This window comes from Podarcis liolepis (assembly GCF_965112155.1).
Source record: "Podarcis liolepis genome assembly, chromosome: 16".
Lineage (NCBI taxonomy): Eukaryota > Metazoa > Chordata > Lepidosauria > Squamata > Lacertidae > Podarcis > Podarcis liolepis.
In genome coordinates, this window is record NC_139567.1 from 42,336,651 (window position 1) to 42,357,651 (window position 21,001).

Here is a 21,001-nt window from a genome sequence, read left to right on the forward strand (position 1 = left end):
CGGGAATGACCTTTCTCTTTCTAGGATCCTGGAAAGCCACTGCCAGTCAGTGCGGGCAACACTGGGCTACTAGGCAGACCAGTATTAATTTGGGCACATTTTTTAAATAGATAAGAAGCTGCTTTCCCTCTGCCAGAATATGAGAACCCACAACAGGGTCACATCTCATGAAGCCAAATGCTGAAAGATTCAGGAGAGACCAAAGGAGGAATTTCTTAATGTAGCACATTCTTAAACGATGGCATTTGCTACAGCATTATTTTTATTTATTACATTTCTATCACACTTATCCTTCACAGAGCTCATGGTAGAAGACACATGTATCCTCCCTCCCTCTCTGCTTCATCTTCACAGCAACCCTGTGGGCTAGGCTAGGCTGGGAAGGTAGCAATTGGCTGAAGGGCACCCAAATGTCTTACACCATCAGCCACCAACTCAGGTGGTTTAAAAGGAGCTTAGACCTGGGGTCTCCAGTGTGGGGCCCATGGGTACCACAGCACCCTCAAGTAGGGGTTTCTCTCTCCCTCCCGCCCTCTCTCTCTCTGCAGTAGGGACCAATAAGCTCACCTTGATGCTGAAAATGCAACAACAACAATAACAATCTTTATTACAGTCCAGAGACCCATCAAATCGTTACAAAGCAATGCACAATTCAGACAGCCTACCTCCAGTTCAAACAAGCAGAAAATGCAAATTCATTAACAGGTCATTCTTTTTAAATGTTTTATTATGCCTTTTATTTTTTTTATAAATGTTGGAAGCCGCCCAGAGAGTTTAACTGTTGTGTTGCTGCTCCAACTATAGGTGGCTCTCTGTCTGAAAAAAACTAAGGCACTCAGCCAAGCTGCCCTTTCAGGATATCTTTAGCAAGAAAGTTGTTGGAGGGGATGGGGGTTAACATCACCCCATCACTGCTGGTTGGTTTAAGCTGCAAATGGAGTACCAGCTTGGCTTCCAAACTTCTAACGCTCTGTAGACATATGGGCAAGGTGTAATTTCCAAAGGTAGGGAGTTCTGCAGGTTAGTTCTGCAGAGACTGCCTTTATTCACATCCTGAGGAATTTCGGCTCAGGGGTTGGAAGGATGCTGAAGAAAGCCTCCTGGTTCATCTTAATGAAGTGAGCAGGTCTTATGTGGGTTCCCCTGGCAACAAACCACCTTGGGGCAAAGCCCTGCAAGACCCTGCCAATTTTGGCAGCAGCCAAAAGAGAGGGGGTGATGGACAAAATTAATCCTTTATTCCACCCAGCCCTGCCCCTGATGGAAATGCAAGTAACCCCTTCCCTGGTCATCACACCCACCATTTTATGCACTCAGTCTTCACAATTGGTTGGGGGGGGGAGGGGGCAGCCCTTCACTTAGGTGTGCTTTTTAGCCAAATAAAGACAACAGCATCGTGGGAAGAGTTCAGATTTTATTGCAGGCTGCAGTAAGCATATATGACCCAGAGGAGTTCTCCAAATTCTGGACCTAGAATGCAGAATTCAAACACTTTTATAACGCTCTCTAGCTTGTGAACAATCCCTTTCAGTAATATGATTGGATAACAGAATGCATGAACAGCCTGTGGACCCCTAAAACTAATCCCATTACTCAGAGCAGCCTGCTCCTAATTACTACAGCAACAGGTAGTTTTGAACGTTTATAAATTCATTATTTTTTTCCTGTTTCATGCAAAATGTTGCTATTCTGCAACCTGCTACATGAAGTTGTCTGAATTAGTGAGCATTACTGACATCCACCTGGGTCCCAGGGCATCACACCCAGGTATCACTGCAGCCAGGCCCAGTGGCGTAGCGTGGGGGGTGCAGGGGGGGGGCCCGGCCGCACTGGGCGCAACATCTGGGGGTTAGGGTTAGGGGACGCAAATCCACGGGTTAGGGGGCGCAAATCCACGGGTTAGGGGGCGCAAATCCACGGGTTAGGAGGCGCAAATTACTTGCCTTGCCCCGGGTGCTGACAACCCACGCTACGCCACTGGCCAGGCCCTTCTGATGGTCTTAGGCTGAAACTCTTTGATAGGAAACTCTTTGAACTAACCTTCCTCTAAAGCAAGACTGTTAACACCCAGCCTACATTTATTCAAAAACCAGAAGCATTTTTACTGGGCACTGTAGGGGAGGACATTAACAGACAGGATTGTAAATTGTTTTTATATGCAATAACGGCAGCAAGAATATTACTGGCACAGAAATGGAAACAAGAAGAATTATGCAGAATTAGACAAATTAACAGGAAGGACTCAAAACCTGCAGGACCAGAGATTCTTAGAAGACTGGAGTAAATATTTGAACTATTTAAAAAGCAATTGTAATAAACAGATTACACTAGTAGGATTGCAAGAAGTTCTGTAAGGAGGATTATGTGAAATATTGCAAGGAAGATTATGAAGGGACTTATTAGTTAAAGATAATTAAAAGTAATAGAGAAATTAAGAAATGCAGGATAAGTGAAAAAGAACGGACAATCTTCAGAGGTTGTTGATGGAAGTCTAAAATATTGTATAAGATAAGAATTTATGTTAAATGATTGTTGGAAATGAGATGTTAAAAAACTAATAAAAATGTATAAATAAATAAAAAAAAACCCCAGCCTGTTAAAGGCATGCTGCGTGGTCCTTAACAGTGATTTGTTTTGTTGTTGCCATGGTCAGATTGCTCTCAAGCCATTGAAGGAGCATAGCTGGAGGTGGGTGTTCATGTGGTCTGAGCAATCCATCATGCCCTCCTGGTGTGTCTCTCTCTCAGTGGCTTCCGTCTTGCAGCGGCATCTGTTCCTCCGCCACCTCCGGCATCGTGAATCGTGCCCTCACCCCCTGAGACACTCGGTTCAGCAGGCGCTTCCCTGGAATGGGACAGAATGGGGAAGCATCTATCAAGGCTGTGAAGCAAGAACAGGCAAGTCTTCAAGGAGGTCAGCGGTTGTGCCCAGGCAAATAAGTTAGGAGGAGCTGAGCTGTAGCCGGGCCTTTATATGCAGAAGTTCCCAGGTTTGATCCCTGGTAGCTCCTGATATTTTTCTGTCACTTCCTGTCCAGTGATGCTTGTGGTGCAAAACTCTCTGCATATTTTTGTCTGGAATGATATCAAGCTCCCCCAAAATCCATTCCCCCTTCATTATTGTATGGTATTCTTCCTCTTCTTATAATGATGATGTTTTGTTTTTCAATTAAACAAAATGAACCAAAGATAAAGAGCATAAAGAAATACTATTACAGCAGGTTGAAAGCAGCATGAGGCTGGATATAATCACTGAACTTCTTGTTCCAAAACAATTCAAAAAAATTATTTCCCCCCCAAAAAAAACAAAGTTAAGCTGGTTTATATAATAAGTTAGCTTAATCATAGTTACCATGGACTAAATTTTCATAACATTCAGATATAGTGGGATATATGCCTCACCCTTTAGCTATTCTAATCTTAGCAGCAGTTATAAAGTTGAACACTATTTCATGATCGTTTTCCAAAATAACATCTTTTAGATAACCAAGCAGATATATTTTAGGATCCAAGGGTATATGGTATCCTAACATACCAGAGATATTAGCCTGAACAGATTTTCAGAACATTTCTATTTGAGAACAATCCAAGAAGATTTGTCTGTAATCTGCTTTGTTTAATCTGCATCTCCAACATTAAAAAAATGTGTGTGTGTGTGTGTGTGTGTTTTAAAAAAAATCCTGGTTCCTCCATAAAGAACTGAGAAAGACTCTTTCCTGAAAACCTGTAGCGCTTCCGAAAATCTCAGAAGTATAGAGAGAGCAGCTGTGACATCATGAATATTATCTTTAAAAATAAATAAAATAAAAATACTCTTTTGCCAAGAGAAGTCACTCATCTGCAGAGATGGGCAGGCATGAGACTTTCTCCTGCGACTGTTTTCCTGATTCTGATAAAGCAACATCACCTGCTGGCCAGCCAAAAAAGAGAGAGCCACAAGCAGACTGTGGTGCTGTCCAAAGGTCTCAGTTGCCACATAGACTTACCTGATAGTGCATTAATGACTGTGAAGGCAAGTAGGTAAGCAAGGCTTTTGAGTAAGAGGAAGGGGTTCCCTGTGGCCCTCCAGTTGTGGCTGGATTTCAACTCCCATCATCCCTGAGCGTTGGGCCATGCTGCCTGCTGAGGGTTGTAACTGCACATCTGGAAGACTGCAGGTCCCCCTAGACTTGTTTAGGACAGGTTTGGTGAACTTGTAGCCCTCCAGATGTTGTTGGACTACAAATCCCATCATCCCCAAACACCGGGTGTACTGGATGGGGGTGATGGGAGGGTCACAGGTTCCCCACATCTGGAGAAGGGTGTTGCTCTTCACTTGCCTTTTGACACTGTCTCGTTGTGGTCTGAGTCTGCAGGCTCCTCCTTGAGGGCTCCCACCTCTTTCTTCCAGTTAGCCCAATCTAGCTCTTCTACTCTGCAAAACATACAAATAAATGGTGAACCACCTGAATCCCGTCGCTCACTTGGGGGAAAGACACAGTCAGTATATATTTGCTTATCTGTGTAGTCCTTGTTGCTCTGTGGACCTGCGACAGTGCAAGGCACGGTCAAACTCACCGGAAAAAATATCTCTTATCTTTCTCGTCTTTGGAGCCGATAGACAGCTGGCAACCAGATCGCTTGGGTTTCTGCCAATGCCAAACCCAGCTTTTCTCCAACTCCATAATAGCAGTTGCTCGCTGTGGGTACAATTCAGGAGGAATAGTCACATTTTCAGATGTAGGGGTGATTTGAATAGGAGCAGAGTCAAGCTTGCAAAAAATTATCATTTGCCCGATAACAAATGTTGGAAATGTAAAGAAACTGAAGGTACATTCTTTCACCTTTGGTGGACGTGCCCAAAGATTAAGGCTTTCTGGGAAATGATATATAATGAACTGAAAAAGGTACTTAAATATACCTTTCTGAAGAAACCAGAGGCCTTTCTCCTGGGCATGGTCGGCCAATTGGTGCCAAAGAAGGACAGAACTTTTTTATGTATGCTACAACAGCAGCAAGAATAATTATTGCAAAGTATTGGAAGACACAAGATCTACCCACTTTGGAAGAATGGCAGATGAAGGTGATAGACTATATGGGACTGGCAGAAATGACTGGCAGAATCCGAGACCAGGGAAGAGAGACGGCGGAAGAAGATTGGAAGAAATTCAAGGACTATCTTGGGAAATATTACAAAATTAGTGAATGTTAGAATGATGTTGGATAGAATTTAAGTGGTTATCAGCTGTAATGGTTAAGATAATTGGGGGGGGGGAGAAAGAAAGAAAGGTGTAAAATTAAGTGAAAATTAAGGGCGAGGATTTGCTGAATGAATAATTTGAATTGGAATACAAAAAGGGGAGGTATGAGGAGGTCTGAGAAGTAAGTTAAAAGAAAATAAGTGAATGAAATTATATGTGTTTTTATTTTTGTATTTTTGCTTTTTTTGTATAATCTCTGAAAAGTTAATAAATATATTTTTTTAAAAAAATGAATAGGAGCAGAGGAAGGTGTCTTATATGAAGTCAGACCACTCCTCCACCTAGCTTCGTATAGTTGACCTGACTGGAAGTGGCTCTTGGGGGTTTCAGGCAAGGGACATTCTCAGCCCTTTCCTAAAAACTGGAGGGATTGGACCTGGGACCTTCTGCATGCAAAGCAGGTGTTCCCGCTTGTAGACTTCCCATAGGCACCCAGGGGGCCAGTTTGGAACAGGGTGCTGAACCACATGGGCTTGTTCCATTAGGGTTCTCCTTATGTGTGAATCCTTTGTCAGGGTTAAGTGAATAGGCAGCTGTCAGAGTGGGATCGAGAGTTGGGGAGTGAGGAGGCAGGAATTTGTGTACTTATTTATTTACAGGATCTGTATGCCACAACGTATAGCTTTATGTTCCCTGGCCAGCGAACAATGGCAACTGTGCTTGCCAAGACCAGTGAATAAAGCCAAGAGTCTATGACAAAGAGACATGTTGCAGAACACTCAGAAACAGCCAGTCTGGAGGGGCCTTTAGTGTACTGGTTCATCTGGCCCTGTTCCATCAGGGCTCTCCTTATGGGTGAATCCTTTGTCAGGGCTGAGCTAACAGGCAGCTGTCACAGTGGGATCAAGGGTTGGAGAGTGAGGAGCCAGTGTACTTATTTATTTTCAGCTGTTGTATGCTGCCCCCAGTAGCTTCATTTTCCCAAAGCAATGAGCAAGGCCCATTATGCTTGTCAAAACCAAGGACAAAGCTAACAGTCAATGACAGAGACATGCTGAAGAATGTACACAGAAACAGCCAGTTTGGAGGGGTCCTTGGTGTAATGGCCTTGGCTCAAATTAACCCCCCCCCCCAGAAATGGTTTTGGACTTGCCTGCAGCTTCCAGATCTTCTGACCATCTTCAGAGACCTCGGTGACCGTCTCGCTCATCAGGGCAATCAGCATGTTCAGAAGGAGGATGTAAGTCATGATGACATAGAAGAGCAGGAGGAACATCACAAAGTACCTGAACCTCATGTTCTGTTGGAACTCCAACTCCCCCATCCCAATGGTGAACTTGAACAGCTCCAGGGACGTCTGTAGCAGCCCAACATACTTGACTTGGTCTTTGCCATCACTGCTGACGAGGGAAGACCCATTCTGGACTGGCTGGGGAGCCTCCCCAGTAAGTATGACAAGGGCTGAAATGGGAAATGAGAATATTTAAATCAGGGGGTCCTTGAAGAATCTCCTCGTAAACCTCTCTATTTGCATGAGAACCCTGTCCCGAAAGATGTCACAACTCAGGACCTACTAGTCATGGGCTGTGCCATCCACAACTCATATTGGGTTGCCCGTTGGTTTCCAGGTCCAATTTGAGGCGCTCACACGAGTGTTTCAAGTGATAAATGACACAGGGTTTTTTTGGGGGGGGGAACCCACCTACTTCCCTACAGACCCTCCTGTGCATTAAAATCAGCAGAGGGGGCTCCTTGGAAGTTCTGTGACCCTCTGAAGTTTGGGGGTCGGTGACCCAAGAAAGGACTTTCTCTGTGGTAGCTCCTGAGTTGTGGAAGTCTCTCCCCATAGATGTGCATCGGGCACTTCCATTACAGTGGTATCTCAGGATAAGAACTTCATTCGTTCTGGAGGTCCATTCTTAACCTGAAACTGTTCTTAACCTGAAGCACCACTTCAGCTAATGGGGTGTCCCGCTGCCGCTGTGCGATTTCTGTTCTCATCCTGAAGTAAAGTTCTTAACTCGAGGTACTATTTCTGGGTTAGCGGAGTCTGTAACCTGAAGTGTCTGTAACCTGAAGTGCCTGTAACCCGAGGTACCACTGTATATAGTTTCTGCGATATGCTGAAGACACACCTCTTAACCCTGGCCTTTGCAGGGGAGAGTGGAATGCACAAATATCATTGAATCCCCTTACTCTGCCTAATAGCAGGGCCAGCCCTGCAACTGAGATCAGGCGGCATGATTACTAGGCATGATTATTACTATGTGTCATTTTTCCTTGTCTTCATATATTGGATGCAAAAAAACAGTCAACGGTGCTGCTAAAGGAGGAAGTGGGTAGGATTCTGGTTTCTGCTGCCAGTTCTGGCCCTTCCCTGTTAGGACAGGTAGAGACTCACCTGTTGAAAAGCTGAAGAGGAAGATCACATAGACCATGAGGAAATGCATGAGGTTCCGCAGGATAGCCTGAAATGCAGAGCAGGATAGAAGTGAATTGGGGAACCCCAGCATGATGGAGGACTGGGCAGAGACTCGGGTTCAGATTTTTGCCCAAGTGACCTTGGGCCAATCATATTGCCTTGCAGCTTAACAGTAGTGCAGTTGCGAATTCAGAAATGCAGGGTCCCTTCATGGTATCCACAGACACGTGCCCTCACAGCCACACACCCTTCTAATGTTATACAACTCTAAGTTTGTACAATAATATTAGAAATATACAACAATAATTAGGGATGCGTTGCAATAAGCAGTACTGATCTCCATGTGTTGCCGTTCAGTTAAATCGACTTTTCTGCGCAAATCACATGGGAAAATTGTTTGAGTGCTCCAATATCTTCCTTCTCAGTAAATTAATTTGTGTTTAACTTGAGAGAGCCAGTATGGTGTAGTGGTTAAGAGCGGTAGTCTCGTTATCTGGGGAACCGGGTTCGCGTCTCCGCTCCTCCACATGCAGCTGCTGGGTGACCTTGGGCCACTCACACTTCTCTGAAGTCTCTCAGTCCCACTCACCTCACAGAGTGTTTGTTGTGGGGGAGGAAGGGAAAGGAGAATGTTAGCCGCTTTGAGACTCCTTAAAGGGAGTGAAAGGCGGGATATCAAATCCAAACTCTTCTTCTTCTTCTTAAAGTGTGGGATTAATCAGCTTCATATAACCAACAAGCTTAACCTCACACAGCAAGCCTATGAGAGGCGTCGTGGCCCAGGATCGCAGGTGTCAATGACTTTTTACTATTTATGCAGCAGGGTCTCTCCTTCCGGCATCCTGGAGTCACCCAATCAGCTAAAAGGGAATCCTCACACCCTTTTTGGAGCCAATCTAAGCAGAAGTGAGTCAGCCACGGAGGATGGGCACCTAGGGTCACTCTGAAGAAGGTACTCAGGAAGAACACTGAGGAAGTTCTGTATGCTGTATGCTGAGCATTTAAGAACACTGAAAACACCAGGTGCTTAAGTTCCAAGAGAAAGGTGTGCCAGGTCTGTTATATACAGTGTGCAGGTTTTAATATTTTGGTATTTGGCTAAAAGGGAAAATAAAGAGGCAATTCCCTGAATGCCCAGATCCAGGTTTTGGAGTACTCTTTGGTGAGAGGGCGCCAGCAGAGATTTAAGATCACAGAACATGCTGCAAAGCATGGGAATACAGGCTGTTAGACCTTTAGAATATGCAGTTATACCAACCTTGTGTATCATGACAACGTAGATCCCGGTCTGCTGAAAGCCTCGCATGTAATACAGCAGGTTTGTCCAGCCGAGCAGGAGGGAGAAGACCATCCACGACAGGTAATCTTCCAGGCCTGCAAGGTACATCACTGCCGAAACCAGCAGGGTCACTGACTGCAAGAGCCTGGGAGAAAATGAGGGGGGGGAGGGTTCCGCATAGCGAAGGTGCCTTTCAGGCATAGAGGAGTCTGCTTGGCCTGCCTAGCACACAAAAGCTAAGCCACATGCCACAGCTAAGCATGAATGAGCTACAGGGTGGGTATTCAGTGAAGAAAAGGCAGCCTCTTCACTCCTCCCTTGGTCCTGCTGCCGCCACAGTACCCAGAGCTAAGCCATCGTTTGGCTATTGCATTACATTCAAGCGGGGCTTCTGATTTGTCCTAGGGGATACAGTAAACCATGACCGGTGAAACAGGAACAAACCATAACTAGAGTGGTACCTTGGGTTAAGTACTTAATTCGTTCTTAACCTGAAACTGTTCTTAACCTGAAGCACCACTTTAGCTAATGGGGCCTCCCGCTGCCGCTGTGCCGCCAGAGCACGATTTCTGTTCTCATCCTGAAGCAAAGTTCTTAACCTGAAAGCACTATTTCTGGGTTAGCGGAGTCTGTAACCTGAAGCGTATGTAACCTGAAGCATCTGTAACCTGAGGTACCACTGTACTGTAGAAGTGTCCCAATGAGAGACCTTGGCTCCAGTAATTCCACAAAAAAATATTATTTCATAAAAGTTTTGTGCTGCTTGAATGTATGATGATGATAATAATAATAATAATAATTTATAAATTTTTATTTATATCCCGCCCTCCCCAGCGGAAGCCGGGCTCAAAGCTCTTTACAAAAAGCATGAAACAATAAAACTATCAGTAAAAACAGTTTTAAAACAACTAATTTTTTTTAAAAAAAACCCTCTTCCCTACCGCCGCCCCCCCAACATACAGAAAAATCTCGATGTAGCCATCCTGAAGCAGAGTTGTCAGTGACCGGCGTCTTCTCCACAGGTAAAAAGCCTAATAAGCAAATGGACAGGAACACTCTTGTCAGTACAGCAGAAATAGTGCAGTGGCAAATTCAGAAGCGCAAGATCCCTTCATGATAAGTCCAAACTAAGTCTGCACAACCTATTTTTTTCAAGGCTTCACATCATGGTGGGTTGACAGAAAAAAACACAGTGAGTCTGATGTTGTAGGCTTGTACATCCAAACTAACCATAGTTAGGATAAATAAATCATGGTTATGTGCAAACCAGGGTAGTGTGTGGAACCTTAAGGACTAGGTACTTTGTTAATTCTTTTAAAAGGAAAGATTTGATGCTCTATAATTCTGCAGCCAGTCCTATTTTCTTCTGGCTTTCTGAAACAGCAGCAGGAAGAGCTATAAGAGTATGTCATACCTGATCAATGAGGAGATACACGCCTCCAGTTAAGACAATGATCTGGCCAATGAGCCTCAATACGTCTCCAGCAGTGAGTGTCACTGGAAAAGGAGGCTGGGAAGATTAAAGGAAAAAAGATAGGCTGGGGAGAGAGACTTAAGTAATTCATTAAGATAAAAGCAGAGACAATCAACTGTTTGTCAGGGTTTGCAAAAAGCTGCACAGAAGTCTGAAGAGGGTGTTGTCAGTGCCAATCAACTGGTTGATGGTACCCTCTTTTTTGACCTAGGCACAAATTTAACTCCCTAACAACTATGGATGTATGGATCTGTCAGTACTGGCTTCTCTCCTTTTCTCCAATCTTCATTTTGGTTCTCTGCAGCAGTTTGCAATAAAATAAAATAAAAACCATGAAAATGGATTCTCATTTTTAAAACATTCTCAGGAAAAACTATGCACACATTGCTCTAAGTACATGCATTTCTTTCTCTTTTTTGTACATGCTGCTTGGATTGAGAATTGCATTGTAAAATGTGAAAGGATGGTCGTGTTTCAGTCTATGGATTGTTCCAAAAAGTGGAAATTAGGTAGGTTTGCCTTTAAATGCAAATTTGGCACACCGAATTTAAATGCAAATTTGGCACACCAACCATCCCTAACATCTTCTTCTTTCTTTGGCGATCCCTCGTAGCCGAGTAAGATTGTCTTCCATAAACACGGTTTTAACAATGAGTCCGTAAGTGACTATGGAGGCCAATTCTGGATCCACACGTCCTTCCACAGTGGGGACATGGGTTTCCAGGCGGGAGTTGATCACGGTGTGGATTTCCCTAACATAATGTACTTTTGTATGTCATCTTCCCCTGATATATCCATAATAATGCACACATGCATCTTTTGTACATGTTGCTTGGCTGCAGAACTGCAGTAAAAGATGCGGAGAAGTGTGGATTTCAAAGGATGACTGCATTTCAGTTCAGAAAGTGGAAATTAAGTAGGTTTGCCTTTCAGCGCAAACTGAATTGAATCTCTCTGCCACCCTTGCCCTACATCATGTATGGGCAGGTGGGTGAGGCTTGGCTCAAAAGGGCCTTGTAGAACAAACAGGGAGCTTCCACACTTCTGCCCCTAGAGAGCCACCCTCCTCCTCTCTCTGCCTCCCTCTCTGTATCCCCCAAGCCCCAAAGCTGCTGTTACCTTCCCCTCCAGAGGCCGATGATAAGCAACAGCTGAGAACACGGACATGAACAGCACATAGGAGAAAAAACTGATGTAAAATCTCAGGGCAGCAAAGGAGTCCCATTTGCTTTGAAGAAGCTTGTTTATAGGTTCCAGGACCACCATCTCATACCGCTTCTGTATGTCGGAGAAAGAAAGAAAGAAAATAATTCATTGATTCAGCCCCCATCATCCCTCGTTATTAGCCATGCTGAGGCTGCTGGCAGTTGGAGCCCCAAAACATCTGGAGGGCCACAGAGTACCCTAGCCCTGCTCCAAGTTGCACAAAATCACAGCTTCTTCAGCCTGCAAACAGGTTGGCTGAATAAACTGTGGTTTTGCGCAACGAAGAGGCCTATACTGGTGTGTGTTTCTTTACTTAAAGGTATTCAACTGCTTATTCATCTAAAATGTTCTAAGCCATGTACAACAGTGCAAATCAGCATAAGGATGCCATAACAGTGCCATCAGAACAGAGAGAAACAGGGTACCCCTGCCCTGCTCCAAGTTGCACGAAACCACTGCTTATTCAGCCTATGGCCTTTACTGGTGTGTATATATTTGTTGCATGATATTAAACTGCTCAATTGTTTCAAATTTTCTAAGACATGTACAATAGAACAAATCAGTATTAAAATGCCAAAACAAATGTCATAAAAACAGAGATAAAGTACAGCAATCCAAGATTTTATATTACAGCTTTTTATCGATCAAGGTCACCTATTTTGTTTTCCCAAAATAAGTATCCACAAAGGCACCAAATCTAGACTCTCCAAGACTATAGTAGCCCTCCTGGATTAGGCCAATGGCCCATCTAGTGTCACACAGTGGCCAACCAGTGCCTTTGGGAAGACCACAAAAAATATATTCTCGTGGAGACTTCTTCAAAGAAGAAAACAAGTATCTAATCGCCTGTGCAAACTTCTTTTAAGGGGGTGTTGCTCAGTACTGGAAATAAAACAAAGATGGCACCAATAAAATCTCCTGAAGAGAGAAGCCTAGCTGCAGAGAGAACTGAAGGATCTCCCCCAGTGATTATTTTAAAGCAGACAAGTCGCCTTCATTGATCATCTCACCGGAGTATCGCTGCTGTAGGCAAGAATGTCCAACACAGAGTTCTCCTCATAGCTGTCAATGGAGGTCAGGTCGTAGAGAGAGATGTGGACAGGCCCGTAGGTCCATTCAGTGAACTTCCGCGAAAGGTGACGGTACTGCGGGTCTTTGATTTCGCGGTGAATAATGTTTTTGAAGATCTAGGAAAGACAAAATAGGGCATGGGATTTTCTTTGGGTTTTCTCTTCCAACATTTATGCTTATTTCTACTTAAACATCATATGAGGCCCTTCTTTGTGTGCTCCTTCTACAAGAGATCTGCAGGGTGGCAAGATGAGAACTGGCCTTTTCAGTGTTTTTGGTCTTTCTAAATGCTTAGCTCTGGAATGTACAGACCAACAACTCCTCAGTGTTCTGCTGGCATGTCTTCTCCAGAGTGACCTTAGGAGCCCATCCTGTGTGGCTGACTCTGATTGGCTCCAATCAGCACAAAGGGTGGGAAGATTTCTTCTCAGTGGCTAAAAAGCTCCCCTTTTGGACACTGGAGAAAGAGACCCTGCTACAGAAATAGTAACAGGACTTCAGTGTCCTATGACCCTGAACCACTACACCTGTGCCAGAAACAGCTGTAGCTTGGAGGGTGTGAAGTCTAAAAATAGTCCCAAGGGCTGGATAGAGAAGCCTGGAGGGTTGAAACTGGCTCTCGGGCCTGAGTCTCGCCATCCCTAGGACATGATATCTGAGCTTGTGCACTGTAATGGCGGACTTGTGAAACCATGTATCCCCGGTACAAATCTTCTTGTCTTCTGCAAGTTGTCCTCTCAGTCTCAGCCTCCTACCTAGAGGATGACAACACTGACCTATCTTGTGTGGCCTGAATCTCTGCTAGCATGACATGAAGATGCCGCCTTCCAGATATTGTTGGACTTCCGTCTCCAAGTAGCCAATGAGAATGAGCAGTGAGAGCAGTCAGGAGAATGATGGGAACTGGAGTCCAACAACATCTTGGAAGGTCACAGGTTCCTCAGCTCAGAAATGCAGCTGATGATAAGCTCCCAACTGACTTACCTCAATCTTTCCAGTCTTGACGGCCAGGGTCAAAGGGTTCAAGCCTTCCCTGTTGGTTAATTCCTCCAGTTTCTGGCTCAGGTTGAGCGTAGCACTGTGCATCAGGATCTTGTTGTACATCCCAATCACCAGCTCCCTGTTCTTCTCATCCGCATCATCGGCCGCCATCACCAAGGCATGGAGGACTGTGTTGCCGAGGGAATCCCGCTCTGCCAGGTTGGCCTTCTGATGAGGATTATCCAGGAGATACCTGATCACTTCTGGTTGGTTAGTGCAAGCAGCTAAGGAGAGGGGAAGCTCACCTGGAGGAGGAAGGAGATAAACAGAAGCAAAGCTGGGAGAGGAATGGCTGCTTTTGGCACAAGTTACATAAAACTGTGCACCCACTTCAAGAATCTGTGACAGTGGACTTTAGGCACACAGTATCAACCTACCAAAGTAGAAGCAGGCCCCTTTCTCCTGCTGGTGGAAGAACTTTCCACAGGCCTTGGCATGGACGTCAGCGCCGTTCTCCACCAGGAGCTTGATCAGATCTAGATTCCTCTCCTCAATGGCAATGTGGAGTGCTGTGTGGCCTAGCAGAACAAAAATGGCATGAAAGAAAATCATTAAAGAAGTCAAACGTAGAAAACATGCATGTTCTCCTATGCCTGAGTGGAGGAGTTCTTTTTTATTTTTTTTAATAAGATATTTATTAAGATTTTCAAAATGTTACAATATAAAAATGAAAAAGAAAAAGAAAATACAAAATAAAAATGATTAAAAACCACTCAATTTTTCCATTACCTATTTTTCCTTAGCTTGTTTCCCGGACCTCCTCATACCTCCCTTTTTTGTATTCCACTTCAATTTGTTGGTTCAGCAAATCCTTACCCTCTTTATTTATCCTAATCTTTGGTCTTGAAAATAGTAGCGTTAGATTTTTACCTATTAATAACCCTTTTTTCATATTCCCTTAAAGCATTACAGCTGGAAACCACTTAATTTCTATCCTACATCATTCTAACATTCATTAATTTTACAATATTTCTGTAGATAGTCTTTGAATTTCTTCTAATCTTCTTCCACCGACTCTTCTCCCTGGTCTCGGATTCTGCCAGTTATTTCTGCCAGTTCCATATAGTCCATCACCTTCATCTGCCATTCTTCCAAAGTGGGTAGATCTTGTGTCTTCCAATACTTTGCAATGAGTATTCTTGCTGCTGTTGTAGCATACATAAAAAAAGTTCTGTCCTTCTTTGGCACCAATTGGCCGACAATACCCAGGAGAAAGGCCTCTGGTTTCTTCAGAAGGGTATATTTAAATACCTTTTTCATTTCGTTATAGATCATTTCCCAGAAAGCCTTAATCCTTGGGCACGTCCACCAAAGGTGAAAGAATGTACCTTCAGTTTCTTTACATTTCCAACATTTATTATCGGGCATATGATAGATTTTTGCAAGCTTGAAAACCTTTGAAAATGGAGGAGTTCTTTTTTTAATGCTGTGTCCCCACCCCAAGGTCCTTACCTTTATAGAAGCTATCCTTACAAGCTACGTTGATCAGAGGCCTTGGGTTCTTGGTCTCCTTGTCTATCTTCAGCAGCAAAGGGATGGTGGGGTTTGCCCCATCTTTTAAATTCAGCAAGGCCTTCATCAAGCAGGTTTTGCCCGTTTCTCCATCTGGAAGAGAAGGGAGTTCCATCCTTTATTTAGAGAACTGCATCTCTTTTTTCTAACAAGGACAGCGTATAGGGCCATTCAAGTCTACAGAATGCTTTAAGAATATCCAAGTTAAGAAACTCAGCAGGGAGTCTTGCTGTAAAGCTTTAGATGGACTACCAGGTGAATTTTAGAAAGCCTTCACAAAAGAGCTCATCTCCAAATTAAGGATTGTTTTCAAAAGTTGTCTAGAGGAGAAGAGGATCTCTCAGTCTTGAAAACAATATTGAGTTGCAGCTATTTTGAAACCTAACAAAGACCCAGCAGCTCTAAGATTATTTGGACCAATAGCACTAGTTAATCAAGATTAAAATATTTATCTGCAAGATATGTGCATAAAGATCAAGAAAGTCTCATGCCAGGAGGCCAAATAAGCCACCCCACCCGCATTTCAAACATTCAGGGAAGAGCAAATTTGGATTTGTGAATTAAGTTGGTTCACTTTGGTAACTGCACTGAACTTGCTCTTCACCTGCTCTCAGATCCTTTTCACTGGAAATTCACAGGAATTTACGGTAACCTAGGGTCTTCTGCACACAAAACAGGTAAATGTACCGCTGTGCTGTGGGTCATTATATCATATACTACAGCGTTTCTCAGCCTGTTCAACTGGGTCATGAAATCTGTGTAGATGGGTCACATAATGATTGAACCCAACACATCCTGCAGTCAGATGATGTACATTCATTCCCATGAACAACACTAATTTGTAAGTACCAAATATTTTTCAACAAATTTCACATTGTATGTCTGAAGCAACAGTTGTAAAATAGGGGACTTCCGGGTTGGCGCCATCGCCGAATGGCGGACTCCCTCCGAGTTCCGGAGGGAGTCTGCTCGGCAGGGGCTGGGTCCTACCGCGCCGGCGACGCGGGGACCCTTAAAAACCACGGGCACGGAGCCCGTGGACATGGGCGACTCGGCTGGCACCATTAGCGCCCTCCCGACTCGTGAAAGAGCCTTTTTAAAGGCTTCGGATCGGGTGCCGGGGAGTGGCGTGGTGCTTTGAGTCCTCTGCTTTCCCTGCCGAGCGCAGCCGCATGCCATTCGACGGAGAGCGCTGACTTCTTCCATTGGAAATTTGGACTATTAACAACAACCCGTGAGTAATTGGGAAACCGGGTTCAAAAGGAGAAAAAAAGTATTTTTTTCCGGATTTGGCACGAGCGGGGGTGATCTAAAAAGGAAGTCAATCCCCCCCCCTATTGTAAACATTCCAAAACAAGGACTGGGTAACCAAGGTCGAAAGAGAAGTATACTCTTGATAAAAATCATTAATTCCACGATGGGAAATTATAAGAACTGTGCTGGAGGAGAAGAGTGGAGAGAAGGAAAATGCAACCCCCCCTGGGAACCGGGGCGATTTGCAGAGCCTGGTGAAGAGAGACGGAGACTTTGACAGCTGTCAAAGTAGCTGTCAAAGCTGGAGAATATAAAGAGGACTTTGTTATGAGGACTTTGCTGGTTAATTTTGTTACAATTTGTTACAATATGGATATAAACTGTCGGAAAATAAGGAATAACAACTTGACTTTTGGATTAGAGGATACAAAGATACTACAATCCCCCTAGAGGGGTTTCGGGACATTACAAGAACGGTCGTAAGTGGAAAAATACTACGGGATTCGCACAGGACTTGTTATCTTCTGGGAAAGCTGCAAAACTGAAATAGTATTTTGTCTACAGAGGTATTTACATTAAAGGAGACAATAGAATTTTCTATTGAAGAAAGGAAGGGACTGGACGTAAGTTTTTGTTCCTGAATAACAAACCTCTGTAGAGATACCAGATTTCTGAATTAGAACGTTGTAGCAGCTGAACAGGACAAGAAACCTGAGAAAGTGAGGAAAAGAAGAACAAAGGACTGACTACGACACGGAAAGAACAATGGGAGGAGTGGCAAAGATCAAGGAAATTAAAGGCCTCTGTTAGATTGGACGTTTGAAGTTAAATATTATTAAAATTAATAAATTAGAAGAAAACCGGCAAGATGGAATTGGGGAGAAATTTGGCTATGACTTGAGATCTCCAGGCTGCTAACATATAGACTGACGGACATGGGGAATTCAAACCGGGGAAGGGGGGGGGAGAGATTTGGAATCCAAAGGCTGTGTAACCATCTTTTGAATCTTTTTATATCTTTTATTTTCTATTTGTTTATATAACTGATGTATGTCATTTTATTTTGATTAGACGTGTTTAAAAAAGGGAATTCGTGGAAGGAACTGGGGTGGATCTTGGGGAAAATCTTTTTTCTTTTCTTGTTAATGATGTGGGACGGTGGTAAGATTTGTTCAATTCAATTTGGATAGTGGGTTAAACAAATTAAGTTTCAAACTGGGAGTGAGAGCTTGTAGAACCAAATTAATGAAAGGGGAATACAGTTGGGAGGGGGAGGGGGGGAGTCCCAGAAAGTAGGTAATGAAAGTAAGGTTTTAAGTATCCTTTTTTTTCTTTTTCCTTTTTCTTTGTATTTTTATATTTCTGGAAACTTTAATAAACATGATTTAAAAAAAAACAGTTGTAAAATAGGGAAACTTGCAGTTACAAAATAAATGGCCACAAAATATGTAAGGTCCAAAATCAGGTGACGATTTTGAATCAATATGGTAGAATACGCATTTCAAAACTGTGCTGATTTTAACCAACTTTTGCATGTTGGCCCCTGAGACCAAGCAGCAGGTTTTTGTCTAAGTCTGGATACAAGGGGGATCTGTTTTGAATCAAGATGATGGATTGAACCTTTCAAAACTGAACTGTGTATTTGGACATCTCTTAAGGTATTGTAATCATATATTGCATGATGATTTGGGAGATCTGGAAACAGGTTTTTGTCTGCTCAACTGAATCAATATGGCAGACTGAGCCTTTCAAAAACTGCCCTGTTTTCAACCACAAATTCTTTTAATTCCTTAGAATTTCCAAACAATGCCAGGTGTGAAGCAGCTAGTTAGTGAAAAACCACACAACTTACCCTCAGAAATAATGCCATTAGTAAATCACTTTTTCACTCTTTTCTCTTCCGAACTCCACTGTCAGTCCTCTTGCACTCTGATGGCCCTCATCTATCTTGTAAATACTTCTGTGAAGCCTGAAATTCCTGCCTATTCTCACATCAATGAGAAGTTCTACTACTAATACTACTACTACTAATAGCCCCAGCTCTCAGGCTCATGCCCACCTGTGTACTCCGAGTTGGTAAGATATTTTCCACTTCTTCGCAAATAGTCCCCCAGTCCTTCCAGCTCCTCAGGGTTCCCCCTCACGATAGCACCAAAGAGGCGATCCTTGTTAAAAGTCTTCTCTTTACTGTGGAAGAAAAGCAGAATGAACAAATCCGCAGCATACATTTGAAGCAGCATCATACCAGTTTAAACAGTCGTGGCTTCTCCCAAAGAATCCTGGGAACTGTTTGTTAAGGGTGTGTAGAGTTAGTAGGAGACTCCAGTTCGCCTCGCAGAGTTACAATTTCCAGAGTTCTCATGGACGAGAGGAACTGACTGCTAAAGCTCTCTGGGAATTGTAGCACTATTAGAGGTCTCCTAACTCTCAGAACCTTTAGCAAACTATAGTTCCTGGGATATTTTTATTCAGGGAATCGATGGATGTTAAGTTGGTATCATAGCGTTTTATGGCGTAGGTGTGACTGGCTGGCAACATGAAGCCCACAACGTGAGAATCCCTTGCAGGTTTGACCTCATCCCCACAGGCACACTTTTCCATTGTCTCCTGAGACAGATGGATGCCAACCAGCTAGTCTAGGAAGGACTATACCTCAGTGGTAGAGATCCTTGCAAGCAGAAGGTCCCAAGTTCAATCCATGGAAGCTTCTCCAGGAAGGGCTGGAGATTTAGGCTTTCAGGACCTTTCCCCCTCTGCAGAGGTGGGAGATCTATTAGTATGGCCTGCCCTTGGAGACTGATTGATCCAGAGCATTTCCAGATGGCTCTGGGGAATTTACCTTTCAGAACTCTTTGAGAGTGTCAACAAATGTGGATAGCAGCCAACATGGCCATGATGAAAGTTGTTGTCCGCCGACTTCCAGAGGGCCACAGATGATCCCCACCCCTGCAGTAGATGGGTTGACTCCTGAAGGAAACTCCTTACCTCAGAGGAGGAATCTTAAGCCCAATCTTAGGAGATGGCAGACGTTCCGGCTCATAGGAGGTTTCCATGGGCCGCGGCTCTCCTTTCCCCCCAACTGCCTGCTTTTCCCTTGCCTCCACATTGTCCAAGGTGCCATCATCTATCTCCAGTATTGGTAAGGTATGCATCACGCTATTGAAAATGTTGGCAAGAGAATAGATCATCACAAGAAGAGTTAGTTAATCTACAGGATATATATAACATAGTAAAATATCAAACATTAAAAACTTCCTGATACATGGCTGCCCACAGATGTCTTCTAAAAGTTATGTAGTTATTTATCTCCTTGACATCTGAAGGGAGGGTGTTCCACAGGGCAGGTGCCACTACTGAGAAGGCCCTCTGCCTGGTTTCCTGTAACTTCACTTCTCATAGTGAGGGAACCAGCAGAAGACCCTCAGAGGACTATCTCAGTGTCCAGGCTGAGCGATGAGGGTGGAGACCCTCCTTCAGGTATACTGGGCTGAGGCCCAAATCAAAGCGCAAGATAATAATTGAAACATAAGCCAGCTTCGTCACTTTATTTTATGAGATGTGTATTAGGAGAGTCTGAACATCATCCAAAATGCAAATATGGAGTGGGTACACAGGAAGCAATGAGTCACTTCCTCAAATATACAGCATATGAACAAAGCAAATGAAGCAAATATGAACCCTTATTCCATGTTTCTTTCACTCTTATTGTTGATGAAGGTAAATTTCATTATCCTTCCTCCTGAAGCCAAACTTTATTGATTTCTATAGCAAGGTTTAGACAAATACATGGAAGATAAGGTTACTAGTGTGAAAGGCCTCTCTGAATACCAGTTGCCAGGAACTGGTTCCTGTCACACTCGGGTCTTGATTTGAGGCTTCCCATTGGGGGCCTCTGTATAGTTAAAGCTATGGTTTTCCCAGTAGTGATGTATGGAAGTGAGAGCTGGACCATCAAGAAGGCTGATCACCAAAGAATTGATGCTTTTGAATTCTGGTGCTGGAGGAGACTCTTGAGAGTCCCATGGACTGCAAGAAGATCCAACCTCTCCATTCTGAAGGAAATCAGCCCAGAGTGCTCACTGGAAGGACAGATCCTGAAGCTGAGGCTCCAAGACTTTGGCCACCTCATGAGAAGAGAAGACTCCCTGGAAAAGACCCTGATGTTGGGAAAGATGGAGGGCACAAGGAGAAGGGGACGGCAGAGGACGAGATGGTGGGACAGTGTTCTCGAAGCTACCAGCATGAGTTTGACCAAACTGCAGGAGACAGTGGAAGACAGGAGTGCCTGGCGTGCTCTGGTCCAGGGGGTCATGAAGAGACGAACACGACTAAACGACTAAACAACAACAACAATTGGGGGCCTCTGGTTGTCCCCTGTGAGAATGGACATCCCCAGGATGCTGGACTAGATGAGCCACTGGCCGTCAGGCGCTTCTGATGTTCCTAACTTCTTTCAAGTCCTCCAGGGCTCAACCCTAGAACCTGAGAGGCCCCAAAGAGCACTGTCCCTAACTGTGTCTATTCTCATTCTTATTGCACCGTACCTGGAGCTTTAGAAAGAAC

At 44.0% G+C, this 21,001-nt stretch overlaps 1 protein-coding gene across 1 annotated transcript; it reads right to left on the reverse strand.

Annotated features, from left to right (window-relative positions):
- Positions 1-1,394: 1,394 nt before the first annotated feature.
- On the reverse strand, positions 1,395-20,978 carry LOC310695440 (transient receptor potential cation channel subfamily V member 2-like). Its single transcript, XM_083479882.1, has 17 exons — positions 20,800-20,978; positions 19,424-20,328; positions 18,498-18,625; positions 15,125-15,277; positions 14,050-14,190; positions 13,616-13,917; positions 12,571-12,747; positions 11,474-11,632; positions 10,295-10,390; positions 9,841-9,911; positions 8,860-9,025; positions 7,581-7,647; positions 6,333-6,640; positions 4,557-4,678; positions 4,319-4,413; positions 1,979-2,844; positions 1,395-1,773 (listed from the first exon to the last, which is right to left on the reverse strand). The coding sequence occupies exons 2-16, from the start codon at positions 19,624-19,626 to the stop codon at positions 2,744-2,746; spliced, it is 2,289 nt and encodes a 762-aa protein (XP_083336008.1). The 5' UTR covers positions 19,627-20,328; positions 20,800-20,978; the 3' UTR covers positions 1,395-1,773; positions 1,979-2,743.
- Between the last annotated feature and the right edge of the window lie 23 nt (positions 20,979-21,001).